The following is a 22,733-nucleotide window of genomic DNA, read 5'->3' on the forward strand; positions in this document are numbered from 1 at the left end:
ACCAGACATTCAACCTAGTCATCATCAACAGACACATGAGAGAATGCATGGTCCTTACTTCCGGATGACCAAACCGGGCTTCCGGTTGGCCATGCTGCCAAACCGGACTTTCCGCTTGGCTAGGCTTCCAAACCGGGCTTCCGCTTAACTCGAGCGAGACTAAAAACGAGAAAGTACGAGATTTTAGATCGGCAATAGTCCTCTTCCGCCAGCGCCATTGTTAAAGGTAGGTGTATATTTTATTTATCTTCTTGCAATTTGAACATTTTAAGTATTTTCCTGTGTTGTTTGAAAAAAACTATTCTGATTTTTATGTTTTTGAATCATTGTAATTTTTGTATTGCCCTTTTATGAATACAGATGTTTTGTTATAAATAAGAAATTTTGCTGGATTATTCGGGGTATCACTTCGAATTTGATTTTACTAGAACGGCATGCATCCTTCTCAGTATGTTTTTTTTTTTTCTATTTTTTATTAGAACTATTGCTACAAGTTCCGTAGTTTACAAAATAAAATACAAATATTTTCTTTCCCCAAATATTCTTAACATTTTTGTTTGTTGATAGCATTCTAAAATTACAACCCTTTTTTAAAATCTTTATGGCCATGTGGTCATTTACGATGCCATGTCGACATTACAAAATTCTAAAATTATTCAACCCTTTAGAAGTTAAGTATTATTTTTGCTATTTAATTTATAACGTTCAGTTTAAAATTGTTAAGATACCTTCCGACAAAATTGATTTGTATTTAAAATTAGACTTTTTCTCTTTCACCTCGTACTTCACTTTTATTTTTATCGCGGTTCCCATAATTTTCCGACATCACATAAATGTTTCATTTTGACAGACCTTCGAGGTAAAATTATACATTTTGCCTTAATACGATATTTGCGACCGTAACATGTGAAATTAGTCTTTAAACTGCTGGAAAGTAGCTGATTAAATGTACTGAATTGTTTGAATATAGCTGTTTCTTGAACTTTTCATCCACATTTTTGATAAAATAATTCCTTTAGCATTTTATTTTGCATCCTAAAATAAAATTTGAAATTTCGGTAAATTTTCAAATTAGGTCCACCTCCACAATTTTCTTGTAAATGACGACTTTTCTAGGTTTTCGATTGTTGAATACGAAAATCGCATTGAAATTTTGCAGAAATAAGTAGTTATCGATATATAAAAAGTTGGTTTGTATTACTGTACACATAGATTCGAAAAAGTTGTCAAACAAATATATAACAAATAAATGTTATCAAAGTCGAGATAAGTTACTTTTCTACCTAACTGGATATGTTTTAGTGTTTTTATTCAATGTAACATGTTTATTCAGATCGAAAAACAGTGTTTACCGATGTATTGGAAAATTCAAGATGGCGACTCACTCCCTCTTTAACACGGTAAGTTTGGGAAAAGGTGTTATAAATAAAAACCTAGACAAAATACTATTAAAAACCCGCCGAATATATGTCAACCTATGTCATGGTAACATATATTGAGCGGGTTTTTAACAGTATTTTATCCAGTTTTTTATTTATAACACCTTTTCCCAAACTAAACCGTGTTAAAGAGGGAGTGAGGCGCCGTCTTGAATTTTCCAATACATCGGTAAACACTATGGTTTTCGAGCTAAATAAACATGTTACATTGAATAAAAACACGAAAAATATATCCAGTTTGGGGAGAAAAGTAACTTATCTTGCCTTTGATAACATTTATCTGTTATGTATTTGTTTTTTGAGAACTTTTTCTAATCTGTGTACAGTAATACAAACACAAAATTTGTATTATGCATTGTATTCTTTGGCAGCCATCTTTTTTACGTGCGCGCGCCATAAACAAATCTATTCATCTATGACTGACACTGCACACTGCACGTGCGTAAAAAGATGGTCGCCAAAGAATACAATGCATAATACAACTTTTTATATCTCGATAACTACTTATTTCTGCAAAATTTCAATGCGATTTTCGTATTCAACATAGTCGCAAACCTATAAAAGTCGTCATTTACAAGAAAATTGTGGAGGTGGACCTAATCTGAAAACTTACCTTTCTTTTAACAAAATAAACAACGAATGAATGTTACCAAAGTTAAGTTACTTATCTTGCCTTTGATAACATTTATTTGTTATATATTTCTTTTTGGACAACTTTTTCGAATCTGTGTACAGTAATACAAACCCGAAAACTGCATTGTCGCGTAAGTATTTTCCTTGTTCTGACACTCTATTAGTTTTAAATCGTAAAACGCATTTAAATGTTGAAACACACTTATGGTAGAATAAAATAACTTTTCTTGCCTTTGGTAACATGTTACATATTTGTTCTGTTTTTACTTTTTATTTTGGAAAAAATACTATATGAAAATCTGAATTAAAAACAGATTTCTGTGCCATAATAGGTATAAAATTTTTGTGTTTGTTTAGAATTATTCTGGAAAGAAATATTTTTGTACATACTCGTCACTGACGCGTTAATTAATTTTTTTAACCAAGTAAAAATTGATGTAATAGTTATTTGATGTAAAAGGGGAAACAACTCTATTCGAATTATCGATCAAAATCAGCCTTTATAACGGATACATTTAGTATTCAAATCTTTTTTTTCTCTCTCTTAGTTAAAAGTTTTTAAAGTGTAATAAGCACTTGGTCAATGTGCACTGATTGTCCAACCTGTTTATTCCGAAAGCCGAGGCAAGTTGAAAATAAGAAAATGCATTTCGAGATAAATATCCTCAACCTCCTCATGTTAAAAACGGCTTTCGGAATAAACAGGTTGGACAACCAGTGCAGTGCACATTGACTTTTTTCCTTCCAGGACAAAAATAGGTTTTTGAACAAAATTCCCTTTTTATATTTAAAAAAAAAAAAAAAAAAAAAGTATAATGTACGTACCTGTTCCTTTACCGAAGTCCCGTAAATTGATATTGTATCAGCGATTAAAGGGAATTTTTTTTTTTTTACATATAACGCAAAAATAAAAAACGAATTATCTCCCTTTACTTTAGATTTCTTTCAAAGTTAAGTGTTAGACGGTCACTCCTGATAATCATAAAATTGAATTTTCTTATGCTTTCGTTTAGACACGAATAAGTACATGCCGATTTTTTTCTTTTTTTATTAGGGGATATTCTGAACAAAAACCTAATAAAGTTAACTTTTTTTTTTTTTTTTTACATAAGGAATCAATTTTAATTGTTTTTGGTTAGATATGTTCTATTTCTGTATACTTTTTTTTTTTTTTTACATAGGCATCACCACATTATCAAGGCCCAGAGGCCACTCAAGGATAAGGGTTAAAGAGTGTACAGTAGAAATTGGACAATATAGTAATCATTAGTAATGAAAATTTGTTAAATTTGATAACTTATATGGAACGGCTCATCAAGAACTTATTTACTTTAGACTTGAAGACAACCATATTGTAGTCAGCCGGAAAGCAGGAAGACAATTCCACAGGCGTGCAGTCCTAAGAAAGAAGCTTTGTTCATGGAATCTACGTTTAGGTTTAGGCACAGATAAAGAGTGGGGGAAATTATTGCTAGTGTTTACAGCTAGACGAGTGTTTCTTGTGAAAGTTTGGCGAGGGGGGACCATAGATTGAAGCTCAGTTGAACACTTTCCATGAAAATAATGATACATCAGAGACAAACTCGCAACATCTCTTCTGTGAGATAGAGGTTGCAAGGAGGAGAAAAGGACATCTCCTACGAAGTCTATTTTGAACTCTATCAAGGCAGGACAAGTCCTTTCTAGCAGCTCCTGCCCAGATGTGGCAACAGTATTCCATCCTTGGACGTATCTGGCTCTTATATAGATAGAGAATAGCATCAGCAGTGAGATATCTACCGGATCGATAGAAAGATCCCACCATTTTTCCAGCAGCCTTGGCAACAGATTTGATATACGTGTTCCATTTAAGATCAGGAGTAATGGTCAAGCCCAGAAGCTTGTCAAAACTTGAGGCCTCCTGAAGACGAGAGCCATTCATTTCAATTGATGACAAATATGGATTAGAATGTTGATGATGTAAAGAGAGAAGCTTGGTTTTAGATGCATTAAAAGTAACCAGCCACTCCTTTCCCCATTGTACTACGTGCTCAAGATCAGAGGAGAGAGAATTGGAGAGAACTTGGTCGTTTACTGTCTTAGATGTGGTACCATAAATGGTAGTGTCGTCAGCATAAATGTCTACAAATGATGTAAGGATATGATTTGGAAGATCATTAATGTAGATCAGGAAAAGAGTTGAGCCCAGGATGGATCCCTGAGGGACACCGGCATTAATACTGTGAGCTTCTGATTTTTGCCCCTCAACTACTACTCTTATGAACCTATCAGAAAGAAATGATTTAATAATTGAGAAGACTTTTTCCAGCTATACCATAGCTAGCGATCTTATGAAGTAAACCTTTATGCCATACCCTATCAAAGGCTTTAGATATGTCAAGAGCAATTGCCCTAGAAAGATTGCCACCGTCGAGAGATTTGCTAATCCTATGAGATATAACTGTAAGCACATCTGCTGTAGATCTCGCAGAACGGAAACCATATTGAGTGTCACTAAGAAGGTTATTTTTGTTGAGATGGTTGATTACTTCTGTATTTAACACAGATTCTAGCAACTTACTCATTACGCACAGGAGACTTATTGGCCTGTACTGAGAGGGGGATGAGCGATCACCTGAATTCTTAAATACAGGGCATACTGATGAGATTTTCCAGGGAGATGGGAAACTATTCTCCTTAAGACAACGTTTAAACAGTTTTGTAAGTATGGGCGCTAGTTCAGGTTGAAGTTTTTTGAGTACTATAATTGGAATACCGTCAGGGCCAGTTGCTTTACTCGAATCAAGGTTTTTGATTAGCTTCGCAACATCACGTACAGATATACGTATATCACATAGCGTGTTTTCTGATACAGGAGGAAATATTGGGGGTTGGCGGTCTTGGTCGCAAAGGGTAGAATTAGCTGCAAAGTTCTTGACAAAGAGTTTGGCTTTGTCTGATGCTGACGAGATTACCTCAGGTCCATTGATAATAGTTGGGATGGAGCACACACACTTCTGTTCAGGATTCTGTTTGCTATTTGCCAAAACTGGTGGGAACCAAGCCACTGCTCAGCTACTTTGGACTTAACAGATTGAGCATACAACTCTCTTGCGTTCCTTATTACTTTCTTACAATGGTTGCTGGCAGTCCTGAAACCGGCTTTGGTTTCCATACATCTATTACGTTTGAAGCAGTGGAAAAAGTGATTTCTGTGCGCAATGGCAGCAGCACATTCTGGAGAGAACCATGGCTGGCTGTTAGGCTTTTGCTGAAACTTTTTAGAGGGTATGAAATGGTCAATACCTATAATTAACCATTCAGTCAGGTCTAATACTATAGAGGACACATCCTTTTTAAACATGGAATGCAGAGGTAGATCAGATATAAATGTACGGAAGCTATCCCAGTCAGCCTTAGTGTATCGATATACTGTACGATGAAGAGGTACGTCTGGGGACTTATTACATTTCATTTTTATCTTAATTGATACAACAGAGTGGTCGGAAGATCCAAGAGGCGACAGAACAGAAACTGAACATAGTTCAGGGCAAGTTGTGAGAAAAAGGTCTAACAAATTGTGTTTGGTATTTATGCAAAACTTTCAAGTAATTTTATGCTTCCTTTTAAATGTATTTTTTCTGAAAGTTGATCACATTTTCATTTCTTGTCTAGATGTATTCAAGCTGTGCAAAAATCGTTAAGCCTGCGGGCGAAAAACCCGACAATTTTGAGTCTCAGATCTCACAGGTGAGTACCGACCGCACTGGCACACTAGGTGTGTTAGAAATTTCGTGAAAAATATTGAATAATTCCACCCTTCTTTCCAAACTTATAACTCCTCGAAAAATGTAATTCCGGCCCTAATTTTTTTTTTTTTTTTTACTTTAAATTTACAGGTAAATTTCTAATAAAATAATTTTAAAAAAAACCCTTGTTAAATTTGAATATATCTACTGATCTTTTATCTTCAATTTGTGATATATAAAACTTTGTAAATTATTTACTTTTTAATAGACACTTGAAAATAGGGAGGGGTGAATTTAAAAAAAAAACGTTTGTCTACAATATTATATTCAGTTTATTGGAAAGAGCATAAAATTTCACATTGACCCTGAAAATATCGTAAAAATCGGATCAATAGAAAAATTTGGATAGATTTTTTTAAAGTTTAAAAATTGAAAATACTGAGCTCGTAAAATTCAATTAATTTCATTGTTTTTTAAAAAATAAGATATTTCTATTACTTTTTATACAACTTTAATAGTCTATTTTGGAAGTATAATCCATAACCCACTTTTAAAAGAGAAATTGAGTTTTTTTTATATTTTATTCGCAGTTTCGTGTTAGGGGTGTCGAAAATTCCTACAAAAAGTCTGATACACTAGCAGTATCAGAATTTTTGTAGGAATTTTTGACACCCCTAACACGAAACTGCGAATACAATATAAAAATCTCGTAATTTCTCTGTTAAAAGTGGGTTATTTATTTTCTTTATGGATTATACTTCCAAAATAAACTATTACAGTTGTTTTAAAAGTAATAAAAATATTTTTATTTTTTTTTAAAACAGTAATGAATTTTCCGAACTCAATATTTTTCAATTTTTAAACTCAATATTTTTCAATTTTAAAAATCTATCAAAATTTTTCTATTGATTCTATTTTTACGATATTTTCAGGGTCAATGTGAAATTTTATGTTCTTTCCAATAAACCGAATATAATATTTTAGACAAACGTTTTTTTTAAATTCACGCCCCCCCCCCCATTTTCACGCCCCCCCCCATTTTGAAATGTCTATTAAAAAGTAAATAATTAATTTATGTTTAATAGGTTTATATATCACAAATTGAAGAGAAAAGGTCAATAAATAATATATTCAAATTTAAAACAAAAAAAAAAATCAGTTTTTTAGAAATTTACCTGTAAAGTCCGAAGTTTAAAACCTTATTTTATAAGAACACATTTTTTCTTTTTGTCTTTTTTTTTTTTTTTTTTTTAATGAAACCTTGGTCCTTGCTCCTTTAATTGAAAAAAAAATTAGGGCTTGAATTACATTTTTCGAGGAGTTATAAGCTTAGAAAGATAGGGGGTCGAATAATTTACGCCTCTCATTTTGAAATGTCTATTAAAAAGTAAATAATTAATTTATGTTTAATAGGTTTATATATCACAAATTGAAGAGAAAAGGTCAATAAATAATATATTCAAATTTAAAACAAAAAAAAAAATCAGTTTTTTAGAAATTTACCTGTAAAGTCCGAAGTTTAAAACCTTTTTAAAAAAAAAAAAACACATTGTTTTGTTTTGTTTTTTTTTTAAATAAAACCTTGGTCCTTACTCCTTTAATTGAAAAAAAAAATTAGGGCTTGAATTACATTTTTCGAGGAGTTATAAGCTTGGAAAGATGGGGTGGAATTATTCACTATTTTCACGAAATTTCTGACACTGCTACTGATACACCTAGTTCATCATCAATCCAACAATAGTCCACTACTTTGTAAATGCAAAACTTATTTCCGCATGACAGTATGTATTTAGTAGGTATGTTTATCTTTTTTTTTTTTTTTTTTTTTTTTTTTCTTTTTTTTTTTTTTTTTTTGTAGGTTTCCGACTACTTTTTGATTGTATTTGACTAAAATTCCTAAAGAAAAAAATATTTGTACATGTGAAAAAAAAAAAAAATGTTTTCACGGCGAGCTAACCAGGGTTTGTTTTACTGTATACATAGATTCAAATAAGTTGTCACAAAACAAATATAGAACAAATAAATGTTATCAAAGTCAAGATAAGTTACTTTTCTACCTAACTGGATATGTTTTTAGTGTTTATATTTATTATAACATTTATTCAGCTCGAAAAACACAGTGTTCACCGATGTATTGGAAAATTAAAAATGGCGCCCGACTCTCTCTCGGAGACGATAAGTTTGGGAAAAGGAGTTATAAATAAAAAACCAGTCAAAATAATGTTAAAACCCCACCGAATATATGTCCGCCTATGTCACGGTAACATATATTGAGCGAGTTTCTAACAGTATTTTGTCTGGTTTTTTTATTTATAACTCATTTTCCCAAGCTTACCACCTCAAAGGCTGCCATTTTAAATTTTCCAATACATCGGTAAACACTGTATGTTTTTCGAGCTGAATAAGCATGTTACATTAAATATAAACACTAAAAACATATCCAGTTAGGAGAAAAGTAACTTGTCTTGCTTATAACATTTGTTTTGTGACAACTTTTTCGAATCTGTGTACCGTAAAACAACCCCGAAGTTTATTACAAAAACACCCAAGCAGTACCAAAAACTTAATTAGCCCTCAAAAAGCAAGTAATTTATTGTTCACAACAAACTAAAAAAAAAAAAAAAAAAATGTAAACACTATTATAAGGAGGACCAAAATTTCAGCCAATCGAAACGCTGTTTCAAAATATCATGATAGTAAAAGGAGGTAGGGGTGTGAGATTTTTTTTTTTTTTTTCCCCTCCCCCCAGACGTGCATCCATACATTCCTATTCTGAACGTTTGTATCAATTTTTATCTTTTATTAATTTTTTTTTTTTTATGTTGCTATTTTTAAAAGTAGAAATATTTTTTCTATTATAATTTGTGTGAAAATATTAAATAAACAATGCTTAATTCAATAGTAATATCGGTAGTTCGAAAAATTCATTTTTCTTAGTTATATCAAATTCATTAATACGGAGATTGGGGGGGGGCTTTTTTTTGTAATGTTCCTGTAAAAATTATTTTTTTATTACAAATTACAATGTTTTATTTGTATACAAGGCAAAAAATAAATTCTTGCATTTTTTATTTACTACTGAAAATTATAACTTTAAAGGTATTTTTTGTTTAAACAAAATAATGTATTTCTACGAAGATTTAAATAAAAATAATTAGTTCATTATATTCCGCGATCATTATTTGATAAATACTGAAAATTTCATTAAAATTGGGTTATTTCCTGATTTTTGGTGAATTTTTAAGTAAAGGGAGGGGTCAAAATATTTATACATTTTGAGCACCGGCATTCATTTTGCCCGTCCCTACTAGGCAAGTCTGTTCTACGGGGAAATTAAAGTTTTTATGCATTTATTAAATTGTACGGTTAAAGTATAGAATATGTACAAAATTACGTCCAATGTTAAGAATGGCTTTCTAAATGTTATTCCAGCACAGATCAATAAGTGCACTAGTAGCAGTGTCAGAAACTGACATTTAAAATGCGTGATAAAAAAAAAAATTGAATAATTCGACCTCCTATCTTTCCAACCTCAAGTTTTGACAAGCTTCTGGGCTTGACCATTACTCCTGATCTTAAATGGAACACGTATATCAAATCTGTTGCCAAGGCTGCTGGAAAAATGGTGGGATCTTTCTATCGATCCGGTAGATATCTCACTGCTGATGCTATTCTCTATCTATATAAGAGCCAGGTACGTCCAAGGATGGAATACTGTTGCCACATCTGGGCAGGAGCTGCTAGAAAGGACTTGTCCTGCCTTGATAGTTCAAAATAGACTTCGTAGCCTCGTAGGAGATGTCCTTTTCTCTTCCTTGCAACCTCTATCTCACAGAAGAGATGTTGCGAGTCTGTCTCTTATGTATCGTTATTTTCATGGAAAGTGTTCAACTGAGCTTCAATCTATGGTCCCCCCTCGCCAAACTTTCACAAGAAACTCGTCTAGCTGTAAACACTATCAATAATTCCCCCCATTCTTTATCTGTGCCTAAACCTAAACGTAGATTCCATGAACAAAGCTTCTTTCTTAGAACTGCACGCCTGTGGAATTGTCTTCCGTTTTCCGGCTGACTACAATATGGTTGTCTTCAAGTCTAACGTAAATAAGTTCTTGATGAGTCGTTCCATATGTTATCAAATTTACCAAATTTTCATTACTAATGATTACTATATTGTCCAATTTCTACTGTACACTCTTTAACCCTTATCCTTGAGTGGCCTCTTTGCCTTGATAATGTGGTGCCTATGTAAAAAAAAATTTTTTTTTTAAACTTGTAATTTCTCTTTTTAAAGTGGGTTGTTTATTTTCTTTATGGATTATACTTCCAAAATAAACTATTAAAGTTGCATAAAAAGTAATAGAAATATTTTATTTTAAAAAAAAAAATCAAAAAACTAATGAAATTAATTGAATTTATGAGTTCAGTATTTTACAATTTTTAAACTTTAAAAATCTATCAATTTTTCTTTTTTTATATTTTCAGGGTCAATAAACCGAATATAATATTTTAGACAAATTTTTTTTTTTAATTCACGCCCTCCCCCTTTTAAAATGTCTATTAAAAAGTAATTAATTTACTCAGCAAAGTTTTATATATCACAAATTGAAGATAAAAGATCAATAAATAATATATTCAAGTTTAAAACAAAAAAGTGTTTTTTAGAAATTTACCTGTAAAGTCCAAAGTTTAAAACTTTTTTTTCTTTTTTATTAAATTTTTGCTCCTTTTAATTGAAAAAAAAAAAAATAGGGTTTGAATTAAATTTTCTTTCTAAGCTATATTTTGTTAATTTCTTTGAATCATGTGGTAGCCATCTTATATTTTTCATGATGTGATAATGTCCATCAGAACATTAATTCATGGGGATAAAGCCTTACCATTTTTCTTAGCTGTTTTTCTGTTTCTAGCCATTAAAATAAAACTGAAATATGCTAATTAGTCTGTAAGTTACCAAGTGAGATGATCATAAATACAGCCATCTGAACCTCCATGAGGTTATATGTTCAAAATTTGATCATAATATCTTTTTAAAAAATCTGAAGATACATCTTTTTAAAGATGGGTTAGTCTGTAAATTGTGCAAATTTCCTACCATTTCTCAGTCAAAGGCTTATGACTATGAATGGTCATGACTTCAGTTCTAATGGACCAATTTTAGAAAACTAAAGGTAATATATCTTTATGCTCTTTTCAATAATGCTTGTGTTGAGTTTATTCGATGTAAAGAAAAAAATAATTATGTGGTATTGGTATTAATGGAATACTTCATGAAATCAAAAGTGAAGGAAATTTATACTTTATATATATTTTGACTTATTTCCATCTAAGCTCTCATATATACTAGTAGGCCACCCAGCATTGCCTGGTCATAAAATATCCTTAAATATGATATGATTAATGCAGATTTCATATCATATTGAATCCAATATATAGTAATGCTTTTAAAATAAAAACTCTGGCGCCACTACAGAACTAAAATGTTTAGCTTATATTTTATTTTTCCTTTTTCTGATATGAAGACATGGTTGCTATGTTCATCTTCTGTCCTGTCTCCACTGGGATCCTCCGACCACTCTGTTGTATCAGTGTAGATAAAAATGAAATGTAATAAGTCCTCAGGCGTACCTCTCCATCGTACAGGATATCGATACTCTGACTGACTGGAATAGCTTCCGTACGTTTATATCTGATCTACCTCTGCGCTCCATGTTTAAAAAGGATGTGTCCTCTATAATATCAGATCTAACGGAATGGTTAATTGTAGGTATAGAAAACTTCATACCCTCACAAAAATTCCAGCAAAAACCTAACAGCCAGCCATGGTTTTCTCCAGAATGTGCTGCTGCCATTATACACAGAAATCACTTTTTCCCTTGCTTCCAATATAGTAGATGTACTGAGACTAAAGCCGCCTTCAGGACTGCCAGCAACCATTGTAAAAGAGTAATAAATAATGCAAGAGAGTTGTATGCTCAGTCTGTTATATCCAAAGTAGCTGAGCAGCAGCTAGGTTCCCACCAGTTTTAGCAAATAACAAACTGGGTCCTGAACAGAAATGTGTGCTCTATCCCAATCATCAATGGACCTGAGGTCATCTTGTCAGCATCAGACAAAGCCAAACGTTTTGCCAAGAACTTTGCAGCTAATTCTACCCTATGTTACTATGGTCATCAACCCTAACCCAACATATTTCCTCCTGTAACAGAAAACCCACTATGTGACATACAAATATCTGTGCATGATGTTGCCAAGCTAATCAAGAACCTTAATTCCAGTAAAGCAACTGGCCCTGATAGCATTCCAATTATAGTGTTGAAAAAACTTCAACTAGCTCCCATACTTACAAAGCTGTTTAAGTGTTGTCTTAAGGAGAATTGCTTCCCAACACCCTGGAAAACCTCATCAGTATGCCCTGTATTTAAGAATTCAGGTGATCGGTCATCTCTCTCTCTCTCTCTCTCTCAGTACAGACCAATAAGTCTCCTGTGCATTATAAGTTGCTTGAATCCATGTTAAATAAAGTAGTCAACCACCAGCAGAAATAACTTTACAACATGCAATATGGTTTCTGTTCTACTAGATCTACAGCAGATGTGCTAATGGTTATATCTCATAGGATTAGCGAATCTCTTGACAAAGGCCTACTTTACAAGATTTCAAGCTGGAACTCAATTATTAAATCATTTCTCTCTGAGAGGTTCATAAGAGTAGTAGTTGATGAGCAGAAATCGTAAGCTCTCAGTATTAAAGCTGGGGTCCATTCTTGGCTCAACGCTCTTCTGGATCTACATCAATGATCTTCCAAAACACATACTTAGATCATTCGTAGACATCCAAAGCAATAAATAATAAAGTTCTCTATACTCTGATCTTGAGCTCATAGTACAATGGGGAAAGAGATGGCTGGTTACTTTTAATGCATCTAAAAACCAAGCTTCTATCTTTACATTATCTGGCATCAATTGAAATGAATGGTGTCTCATCTTAAAACCTGAACCAATAGCTAATACATTATGCATGCATATTCGTAATGCCGTCATTCGACCTTCAGCTGACAAATTCCTTTTTCTTTTTTTAATTTTCACACTTTTGGCCTTATTTCTCTCTCGCTCTCGCTAAAACTCGAATATAAAGTTTTGCATGGGTTTGAATACTCTATATATTAAGTTTCATGTCTATAGACCAAAACGGGTAAGAGTTAAACAAATATATATGTGCATACATAAATATAAAGAGGTTTGTTTACTATAACCTTTTTGGGCAAATATTATGCAAGTATAAATCATGTAATAGTTAACTCAGAAAACTGAAAAAAACTAATAAGGAATTAATTTGAATCTTTAAAAGAATATGCAAATTAGCTAGATCTTTTGCATATGAATGCAATTCCACGACGTGTATATAACAAAATAAATAGAAAAAAGGGGTTTTTAGTATGAATATCAATACACAAAAACAAATTTATGAGAGTATAGTTATGCTTATATATTTATAGTAAAATATATTTACATCTTTTGTCGATCCATTAATTCAATATCTATTATAATATACCTTTCCAACATGATGTACATTGTCCGATGCCATTTCTTATGACGGGATCAGATATTGCTTGTCAGACAAAAATCTGCATCTAACACTCGTAGCATTTCAAATGATATTCTCTCAATCAATATTCATATTTCTCTTTGCTACCTGGATATTTATAATATGTCTGGAAACCTAGTTGTCTTAGCTCTAACCTGGCTTGAGGATTGCTCTTTTTGCCACCAGATAAACATCCTTCTTTAAACTCTTTCTCCACTCCATTGTTTTATACACTTGAATTTTTTTAGTATTTTGTAAGTGCAGTAGAATTACATAGGTTGGGGGGAGATAATCAGTACGTGAAGAAAGTGTTTTTGAGTGAGGAGTTTATTGTCTAGAAGCGAGTTTGATAGAAGTGACAAACTGGGTCTTTATATTGTCGACCTATCTGCCAAATGTACGGAAGTGAAACCTGGTTAGTAATAGTTTAAATGAGTCTTAAAATGCACTTAAATCTGATGACCAAAGAGGATGGACATTATAAGGGTTTGTATACAAACAGAGCCTGGTGGTGATGCTGAAAGTTCATGGGTTAGGTGTACAACAGTTAAGGCAGCTGGTTTTAGTTCACAGGTAGGCAACCCAACACATGAAATGTAAAACTGGTATTAAACTTTTTTTATTTTATTTTTTTTTTTTTTGCATCCAGGCTAGTTTATATATAAACATTTTAGTTGTTTCTCTCTAAAGCTAGCAAACATTTTTTTCCTTTCTCAGGCTCTTCTTGAATTGGAAATGAGCAGTGATCTGAAGGCTCAACTCCGAGAATTGTATATTAGTGGAGCCAAGGTAAGCTTTTTTTTTTTTTTTTTTTTTTTTTTTTTTTTTTTTTTTAAGTAGATCTTTCTAAATTTTATCCACTCTCTCACATGGGCCAAATGATTGAGGAGAGGGAGTGTTCTCTGCAGGCAAATATTGTCTCATATTTTCATACTTTGTGTTTTAATTGCATCAAAAAAAAAAAAAAAAAAAATTTTAATATACAAAGTAACTTAAGTTTCCAGACATTTTTGTACGGGCATTTAAAATTGTCAGGCTCTTGAAAATTCTGTATGTTATTGCTATATGTCTTATGAGATAGCTAATTTTTATGATTTTAGGTTCAAATGAGCAGCAGGAATGGAATAAAGCCTGATTGTCACAGCTGGTGAATTTCAAAAATTCAATCTGGAGATAAGGGTATTTTAGAAGAACAATATGCAATAAAATTCTGTTTTTAAACTTGGGGGAAAATACCACAGAAGCATAGGGAATGCTTCAGACTGCTTTTGGACCATCTTGCATGAATTCAATATCAGTTTGGAGTGGCATAAGAGATTTAAGGAAGGCAGGGAATCTTGTGAGGGAGGACTAAGGAAGTCAGACCACCAAAGTTGATTGATCAAATAATTTCATGTATAAGAACAGTCGTGTATCTATAGAGACAATAAGTGCAAAGTTTGATGTCAATGTAGAAATTGTGCACACAATTATGTGGAAGATTTGAGCAAAGTTTGTCCCAAGGGTGTTCCATCTTTTGTCATAGACTATTTATTGGCATGATGGGCATCAAGACAGTGCCTCACCCTCCTTATAGCCCAAACCTTGCTCCCTGTGACTTTTGGTTATTTCCTAAGTTCAAGGAAAACCTTAGAGGCTGTGACGAAGGTTATTGACACTCATACAAGAGAACTTCTATAAGGCCTTCTAGAAATTGTTGGAACAGTACACGTGAATTGTAGCCGGAGGAAATTACTTAGAAGGGGCTGGGGTTTTATGTGTGTGCTATCAATAAAAATGCCTATATGAAAATGTCTGGAAACTTGTTAAAGGCACCTTGTATATATTATACTGGTGATATTCACCCGACATTGCTTGTGTGGAGATCTATTGCTGGTTGTAACATACAAAGCACAGAATCATATACCAGAGTTTGCACAGGCTTGAAAAGGCTTTGAAAATCATATTCTTTATTTTCGGTAAAAAATTTGTGTTGCGATATTAAAAACAAAATAGAAATGAATTCTTCTGATATCAAATATTATTTCCGGTATTTGTCAATACAAGAGTTATGCCCTTTTATCACAAAACTACCTGATATTATCCATATATTCTATGGGCGTAGCTAAAATAAATTCAGAATCCAAATAAATATTTTAAAAATATTAATCCCTTATGTAATTCAAGACTATAATACAAGCATCAACTAAGCGGCTGACTTGCTTTTTTTTTTTTTTTTTTTTTTTTTTTATTTCCCACAATAATTTAGAACGCTAATAAATAAGAGCATAGTCTTGGAAATTGTTGAGGCAGTTTACAAAAAGGAAATTAAACTAAAAATGAATAATAATTTAAATAACAACAATGAATACTATACATGGACCGTGAGAACTGCTAGTCCCGGAAATTGCTGAAGCAGTTTACGACAAATGACACTGAACAAACTGAAAATATGATAGAAATATTATGCCTGAACAATTTTAAAACAAAAGGTTTTCAAGAAAAGAAAATATTGGTCGAATGCTTTTGCTGTTTTGCATATAAATGAACAATGTTTTGTGCAGCCCCCCACATAGTCAATAAAAATAAATTTAAAATTATTTCCTTCTTTAAAAATTTTTATAAATTAAAGGGTTTTGTGAAAATGGGGGGGGTAACTTTTTGGTGCATTCAAACCTTAAAATAGTTTTCATGTTGGCGCCACACAAAACATGGCAAAAAAATTTAGTCGTTCATAAAATGTTCTCTTTGTTCAAATTTTAGATTTTTCTTTGTTTTAGGAAATTGATATTCATGGTAAACGAGCAATCATCATTTTTGTTCCTGTGCCACAATTGAGAGCTTATCAAAAAATCCAGATCCGTTTAGTAAGAGAGTTGGAAAAGAAATTCAGTGGCAGACATGTTGTCTTCATTGCCCAAAGACGGATTTTGCCAAAACCCAATAGAAAAATCAAGAACAAACAGAAGCAGAAAAGACCCATTAGGTAAGTTATCTCTTCAGAAAAAGGGTTGGTGATATTGTTTGCTCTAATTTATGCAATATGTTTGGACAGCATTTATTCCTCTATGTTTGATTAAACAGTGAGAATTCTTGTTCTTTTTCTGATTCAATTTTTAAGTTGGTCCACCGACAATCTGTTGTGTGCCAGTATGTATAAAAACTGCGTGTTTGCAAAGGTTTTTTTGACTCTGTAGTCCTCTTCAGACAATAAAGTAACAAAAACTGGTGAATTATTACTAAAATTGATTAAAACTGTTTTGAATAAAACATTTTAAGATACTTTCTCCTTATTTGATCGAACTAATGTGTATGGGCTCAAAATGTCAAGTTAGGTTGAAAATGCACTTCTCTTAAACAAGGCTTGCACTAATTTTACACAAAATACTACTCTGACCTTTAGTATTTTTCAATGTTGCAGTTAAGTTTGCTTTTGCAAAATAGTTTGTGCTACTTGTTTGCACTGAAAAGATTTTGGGGGTGTATTTTTTATTTTTATTTATTTTTTTTTTTTTTTCTCCTGTTGTGTGTGTGTGTGTACTTTGTAAAATTTTCATAGTACGGCTGGACTATGATAATGCATAATGTTAGCGTTTTACCATAGACATTATCAATCAGATTTAGAGGTCAAACAAATCCAGGTTGATTCAATCAATCACTTTTAAAAAATGTACACGTTATCATGGTAACCACAGTTGATAATCCTTATCTATTGCCTTCTCCATTTCACTTGTACTGCTTGCAATCTTTATGAAAAAATATTTGGATAACTAGAATTGTACGAATAAATACTGTACTTTGGGGTAATTACACCAACTGGCTAAAAGTGCTCTTTTGGCAACCACACACATATAAAGAGCACCTTTTTTTTTTTTTTTTTTTTTTTTTTTTTTTTTTTTTTTTTTTTTTAGAAACATATCTGCAATAAAATTGTAATTTTTATATATTTACAATATCTTGATTAATGTCTCCTCCCCCCCCCCCCCAATACATTTAATCCAAATTAATCATCGTGTGTTTAGTTCTTATTGTGATATTGTTTCACTAAAACTTGGGTTAAATCTTAGATTTAATGATTTGTTGCCGTTGGTATGTTTGGTCAAATATTGTTATAATAGAAAATCTGCGCTTGTACAGAAGCAGAATGTGATCCAAATTATATTTTGACTGCATCCTGTAAAAATTGAAATATAAACTTTAGTTTTAAAAAAAAAAAAATTTTCTTTTTCCAGCCGGACTTTAACTTCTGTTCATGAAGCCATTTTAGAGGATTTGTGTTTTCCTGCTGAAATTGTTGGCAAAAGGATCCGAATCAAGGTTGATGGCTCCAAACTTATAAAGGTGCATTTGGACAAAAACCAGCAAACCAATATTGAACACAAGGTAACTTGGTTTTAATGTTTTTACCATCTTTTCTCCCTTTACATAGGCACTCATAAAACAATCTTTTTCATAGTGAACAAATTAAATGTCTTGGTACTGAAACTTATTTTTATTCTAAATTTTTTAAAGTGCATTATAATTATTAGCTTAACAAAAATGTGTTAAACTTTAGGCTTAATTTCCAAAAATAACACTGTGCAAGAAAGTTGAATTGAAAAAAAGTACAAGACATATAAGACCTGTTTCGGTGTAAGAAAAGTATGCTGATTCCAACTCTGACATTTATTTCTCTGGATTAGGTACCATTTTCATGTACTTTATTATTAATTATTTTGGAAAAAAAACACTGAATTCACCAGTTTAAACAACATTTGTCCTCTTAACTCTGTTGTGTAGAGTGTCATCATCCTTTTTTAAATTCCAGCAGTAGTCTGCCAACATACCAGTGTTCCATTTTCCTTTAAAAAGTTTTTCTATTAATGAAATATCTTGATGGAACCTTTCGCCATGTTCATCACTCACATGGCCAAGATTCTCAGTAAAAAAATCCAAATGAGAGTGGAGCACATGAACTTTTAGAGACATGTTACATCCCATATCATGAAAATGATGCAATAGATCATTCACAACTTGCACATAGTCTTCTGAACGATGTTTTCCCAGGAAGTTATCACAAACTTTCTTGAATGACTCAAAGGCACATTTTTCTTTTCTCGTGAGATGTGTGTTAAAAGTTTCATCAAGAACAATTTTTCGAATTTGGGGACTTATGAAGATACCTTCTTTTATTTTAGCTCGACTTAATGAAGGAAACTTTTCTGCAAGATATGCAAATGCCAAGGAATCCTTGTCTAGTGCTTTCACAAACTGCTTGAACAAACCGAGTTTAATATGCAAAGGGGGTAAATGGATTCTATCACTTTGCAGAAGTGGTTTGTGTTTGATGTTATGTTTTCCTTGCTCAATTTCATCTCTAGCAGGCCAGTGCTTGCGTACATAGTGTTCAGCTCTTGCTCTAGAGTCCCATAAGCACAAGGAGCAACAAAATTTAGTATAGCCTGGCTGAAGGCCAGTGAGCATGGCTATAACCTTGAAATCTGCACAAACATGCCATTTATGGACTTCATAATGTTGTATGCTTGCTAAAATTGTTTTTAAATTCTCATATGATTCTTTCATGGTTGTGCTGTAAGCTATAGGAACAGATGGCAGGGTGTTCCCATTGTGAAGCAAAACAGCTTTTATGCTTTCCTTGGATGCATCTAAGAAAAGTTGCCAGTTGGTGTTATCATATTGTATTTCCAGCTGTTCAAAAAGTCCAACAATGTCATTGCAGAAGCATAAATCATCTGTCAAAGTGAACAAAACATGCAAGTTTTGTGCACAATGTTATTTTCACACCTTTTCTAAGAAGATTTTGTTCTTTAAGCCTTGATGCAAGAAGTTCACTTTTGTCTTTGGTTAAATAAAGATCTCTGCATAAGTCATTTAGAGCATCTTGAGAAAATAGTATTGGTTTATTATTGCTTTCTGAATTAGAAAATTCTACTGTTCCATCACTGTAATGTTCATCCCCACTGCTTGAACTCCACATTTCCTGATCAGGGGGTTTTGGTACAGGTAATTCTTTTGAGTGCTCAACTGGTCGCATTGCTGATTACAAATTTGGGTAAACAATGTGTTGTTGTTGTTTTTTTTTTTTTTTTTTTTTTTTTTTTTTTTTTTTTTTTTTTTTTTTTTGCTGTTGTACAGCCCGTATAGTCTTGCTGACAAAAATAGCAATCATTAGAATGATCTTTCTACTCTCGCCAAATCATTGGCACACCAAACTTCATGTGAACATTTTTTTTTTTTTTTTTTTTTTTGCATACTATGCGCTCAATGTTTTCACACATGTAAGGCAACAGGCATGAGGAGCCCATGACTTGTCTTGGTCTCCTATATCAAAATGAAAGTACGCCTTGTACAATTTCTTGATATGGCAGGTAATGCTGCGCCTTTCTTTAGCAAATGTTAATTCGCCACATATGTAGCAGAATTTGCTTGCTTCATTTTTGCACTGTCTTGAAGTCATCGTCAAAGCCTATACTGCATCTAAAGAATAAAGACAAGAAAAAAAGTAAATTGTTTTATAAAGAAAAATAAGGATTTCATAATGTGAACATGTTAAGCCATTATAAACGCCCACTAGCAAGTTATTAGATTCTTTCGTACATAAAGTAAGGGGTTGATAAAATTTCATTTTTATTTTTTGCATTTAATTTAGTAAATTTTCAGAAAAGAATGTATAAAATGCCCCTTTATGTTTAAAACATTAAAATACACAATAATCTGGTCTTTATTGTAGTTTTCAGTTAAAAAATACTTTATTAAATGGATATCTATTTTTAACCCTCAGATTTTTTCCCGTGCCCTACAAATAAGGTTCTGAGGCAGGTTTTAGCTTCTTTTCCTTGATTTTTTTTTTAGCCTACATTAAAAAATGCCTTTCTTGACGAATACCATGGCTTTTCGGAAGGTGGTGAACACCAAACCATGTGCTACAGCATTATGTTTTTACTTTTGAAAAAATTGGCCTTTGGTCTAGAAAATATTATGCTAACCAAGCTAGCTCTGTCATCTAGCTCTCTTAAATCTGGAAAAATAGCTCATTTCGGCTGATTTTAGCAAATAAATGATTTAACAAATAATGTACATAATAATGTGTTTTTCTCTTAAGATTTATAATTTAATGCACATAATATGTGACTGCAAGTCGTCAGTGACCCATTTTTGACATTTTTACTGAAATTTACGACTGGCGATTTTGCACAAATTATACCTAATTCAACAAAAAGAAAGCCAGAAATAAAATTTCCATGTTACTAGGTATACAAAAATTGCTGCAGATATCCTGTGCTTTTTTTAGTGTTGCACAATTAAATTCAAATGCAAGTTCATTGAACAACCTCAAAAGAAAAATTTTGATGTTCTGTAAAAAATTTTCTTAATACCACAATTTCATTTTTAATACTCTGGTAGATGCAATTCTGAGTTTTTGAGATATGTGAATCTTTATATTTTGATTAATCGAACAATTAGATATTTCTTATATAGACATAAATTTCTACATAAATCTAATGGTTTGATTTAATTTTTTTTTTTTTTTCTCCAGCTGGAAGTGTTCCGAGGTGTATACAAAAGACTAACGGGCAAAGATGTCGTCTTTGAATTCCCTGATTTTGTTCTGTAAATGCTCAGCACATGAAAAATAAAAACTGATTAACTTGTACTTTTTATTTTGTTTTTTTTTTTTTGTTTAAGAGAAAACAAGTTTATGAATGATCTTTTTAAATATTTTTGTTTTAATCATAGCTTAAGGAGATATTTTAGAGGTATTTTACTCATACAAATAGCACTTCATTTCTGTGTTTCATCTATCAATATTTGTGTCTACATGTTAGTTTTTTTCACGCATTTCAAATTTATGCTGTGCTGCACACCGTAAAACTTGACAACATTACCATAAATCTTGTTTATTGGGAAACTTTTTAAATTAAGCATAAGCAAATCTCTAACTTATGCTCAACCAATAAGAAAAAAGATGGATAAAATTTCTACTTGATTACCCTATTTTCCTGCCAAAAGTTACCTGCTCAGTTTATGTTTACACATCATGCTAAAATCATGTTTACCTATTTAAAAAGAATGTGTATTGCAGTTCAAGGCAGACAATATGTTGGAATTACTGGTATTGATATGTAAATATGCATTTGTACATTTCGTGATAAATTCACCAATTGAAGATGGATATTTTGATGAACACTTTCATAAATCTGTTTTCAAGGATATTTAAAACTGCTTTAGCTCTTACTTCTGACTGAAAAAATACTATATATAAAATTTATCTGTGAACCAGTCAGGATTTTTTTTTTCTTCTTCCGATACATTTAATAGCATATACAAAATTCCACTGAAAAAAATAATGCATTCACTCTTAAGATATGACTGCACAATTTGGATATGCATCTCTGATACATATTTTTAGGTGTCCAGAGTATCTGGTTTGGTTTTTGCCTTGACCATGTACTCTATCATGAAGTCAGATGGTGTTCCTTCAAATGCTTTAATGTGGATGACCCAAGAAAACTGTCCTACAGAATTTTAGGGGAAAATCTTAGTCTGGCATAGGGTTAGTAAAGTCATGTCCGCTTTTTTGACAAGTGAATCTAGTGCTGTTGAATATTCAAGTCCTAAAACTAAATATTCTCATGACAAGTTGAAACATATCCCTTTTCGATCAGAGGGTGAAAGATGTTTTGGCTGGGCAATAACCAATAAACCTTTCATACATAAAATCAAAAACTGATAACCGGAGAATTTCCTTTCCTTTAAGAATATTACCTAAGATTAATTATTAGCAGAGGAAAAAAAGTGCAGGTCTGAATCCCATGAATATCAAACTAATAATATTGTCTTGTTTTGGATAATGTATTAGTTTTATTTTATAGAATATTCTTGTGAGCTTTCCTTGTATTCTCATTCCCAGTCGATGCGGATTTTCTGAAGGGTGCTTAAAAAAAGTGTCAAGCCAGAACGAATCAATTAAGATGCTTCAGTCTTTATTAGGAGAGAACTTTTTTGATGGAGAAAGGAGTCTGGATAATGCAGCTGCCTAGTTGATATTTTATGGGAAAGTCGTAATCTAAAAGCATAGTTGCCTGTTTTTGTTAGTAATTTGCTGTATAAACTGGAATTCTTTTTGAACCAAAAATAATTGTTAGGGGCTCGATTGAAATGGCAGCCCTATAACATTTTGTGGAATTTATTCACTTGCTCGATTTAGCTATATTTTCATTCATTGGGTATCAATTATTTTGATGCGTATACAATGTTTTTGCTTTTTTTTTTTTTTTTTTTTTTTTTACTTCTATCAGGTAGAATATGTAATATTACTGCTCAGGCTCTATAGTCTGAAGCATCAGTCACCACAGTAATTTCTAACG

General features: G+C 32.1%; 1 protein-coding gene across 1 annotated transcript; it reads left to right on the plus strand.

The window, feature by feature from the left end:
- Window positions 1-29: 29 nt before the first annotated feature.
- Window positions 30-21,019, plus strand: LOC145267108 (small ribosomal subunit protein eS7-like). Its single transcript, XM_080123129.1, has 6 exons — window positions 30-226; window positions 5,727-5,801; window positions 14,104-14,175; window positions 16,146-16,351; window positions 17,598-17,748; window positions 20,903-21,019. The coding sequence occupies exons 2-6, from the start codon at window positions 5,727-5,729 to the stop codon at window positions 20,978-20,980; spliced, it is 582 nt and encodes a 193-aa protein (XP_079979255.1). The 5' UTR covers window positions 30-226; the 3' UTR covers window positions 20,981-21,019.
- The last annotated feature ends 1,714 nt before the right edge of the window (window positions 21,020-22,733 follow it).

Source organism: Euprymna scolopes, chromosome 42, assembly GCF_053919585.1.
Source record: "Euprymna scolopes isolate OS-2025 chromosome 42, ASM5391958v1, whole genome shotgun sequence".
NCBI classification, from domain to species: Eukaryota; Metazoa; Mollusca; class Cephalopoda; order Sepiida; family Sepiolidae; genus Euprymna; species Euprymna scolopes.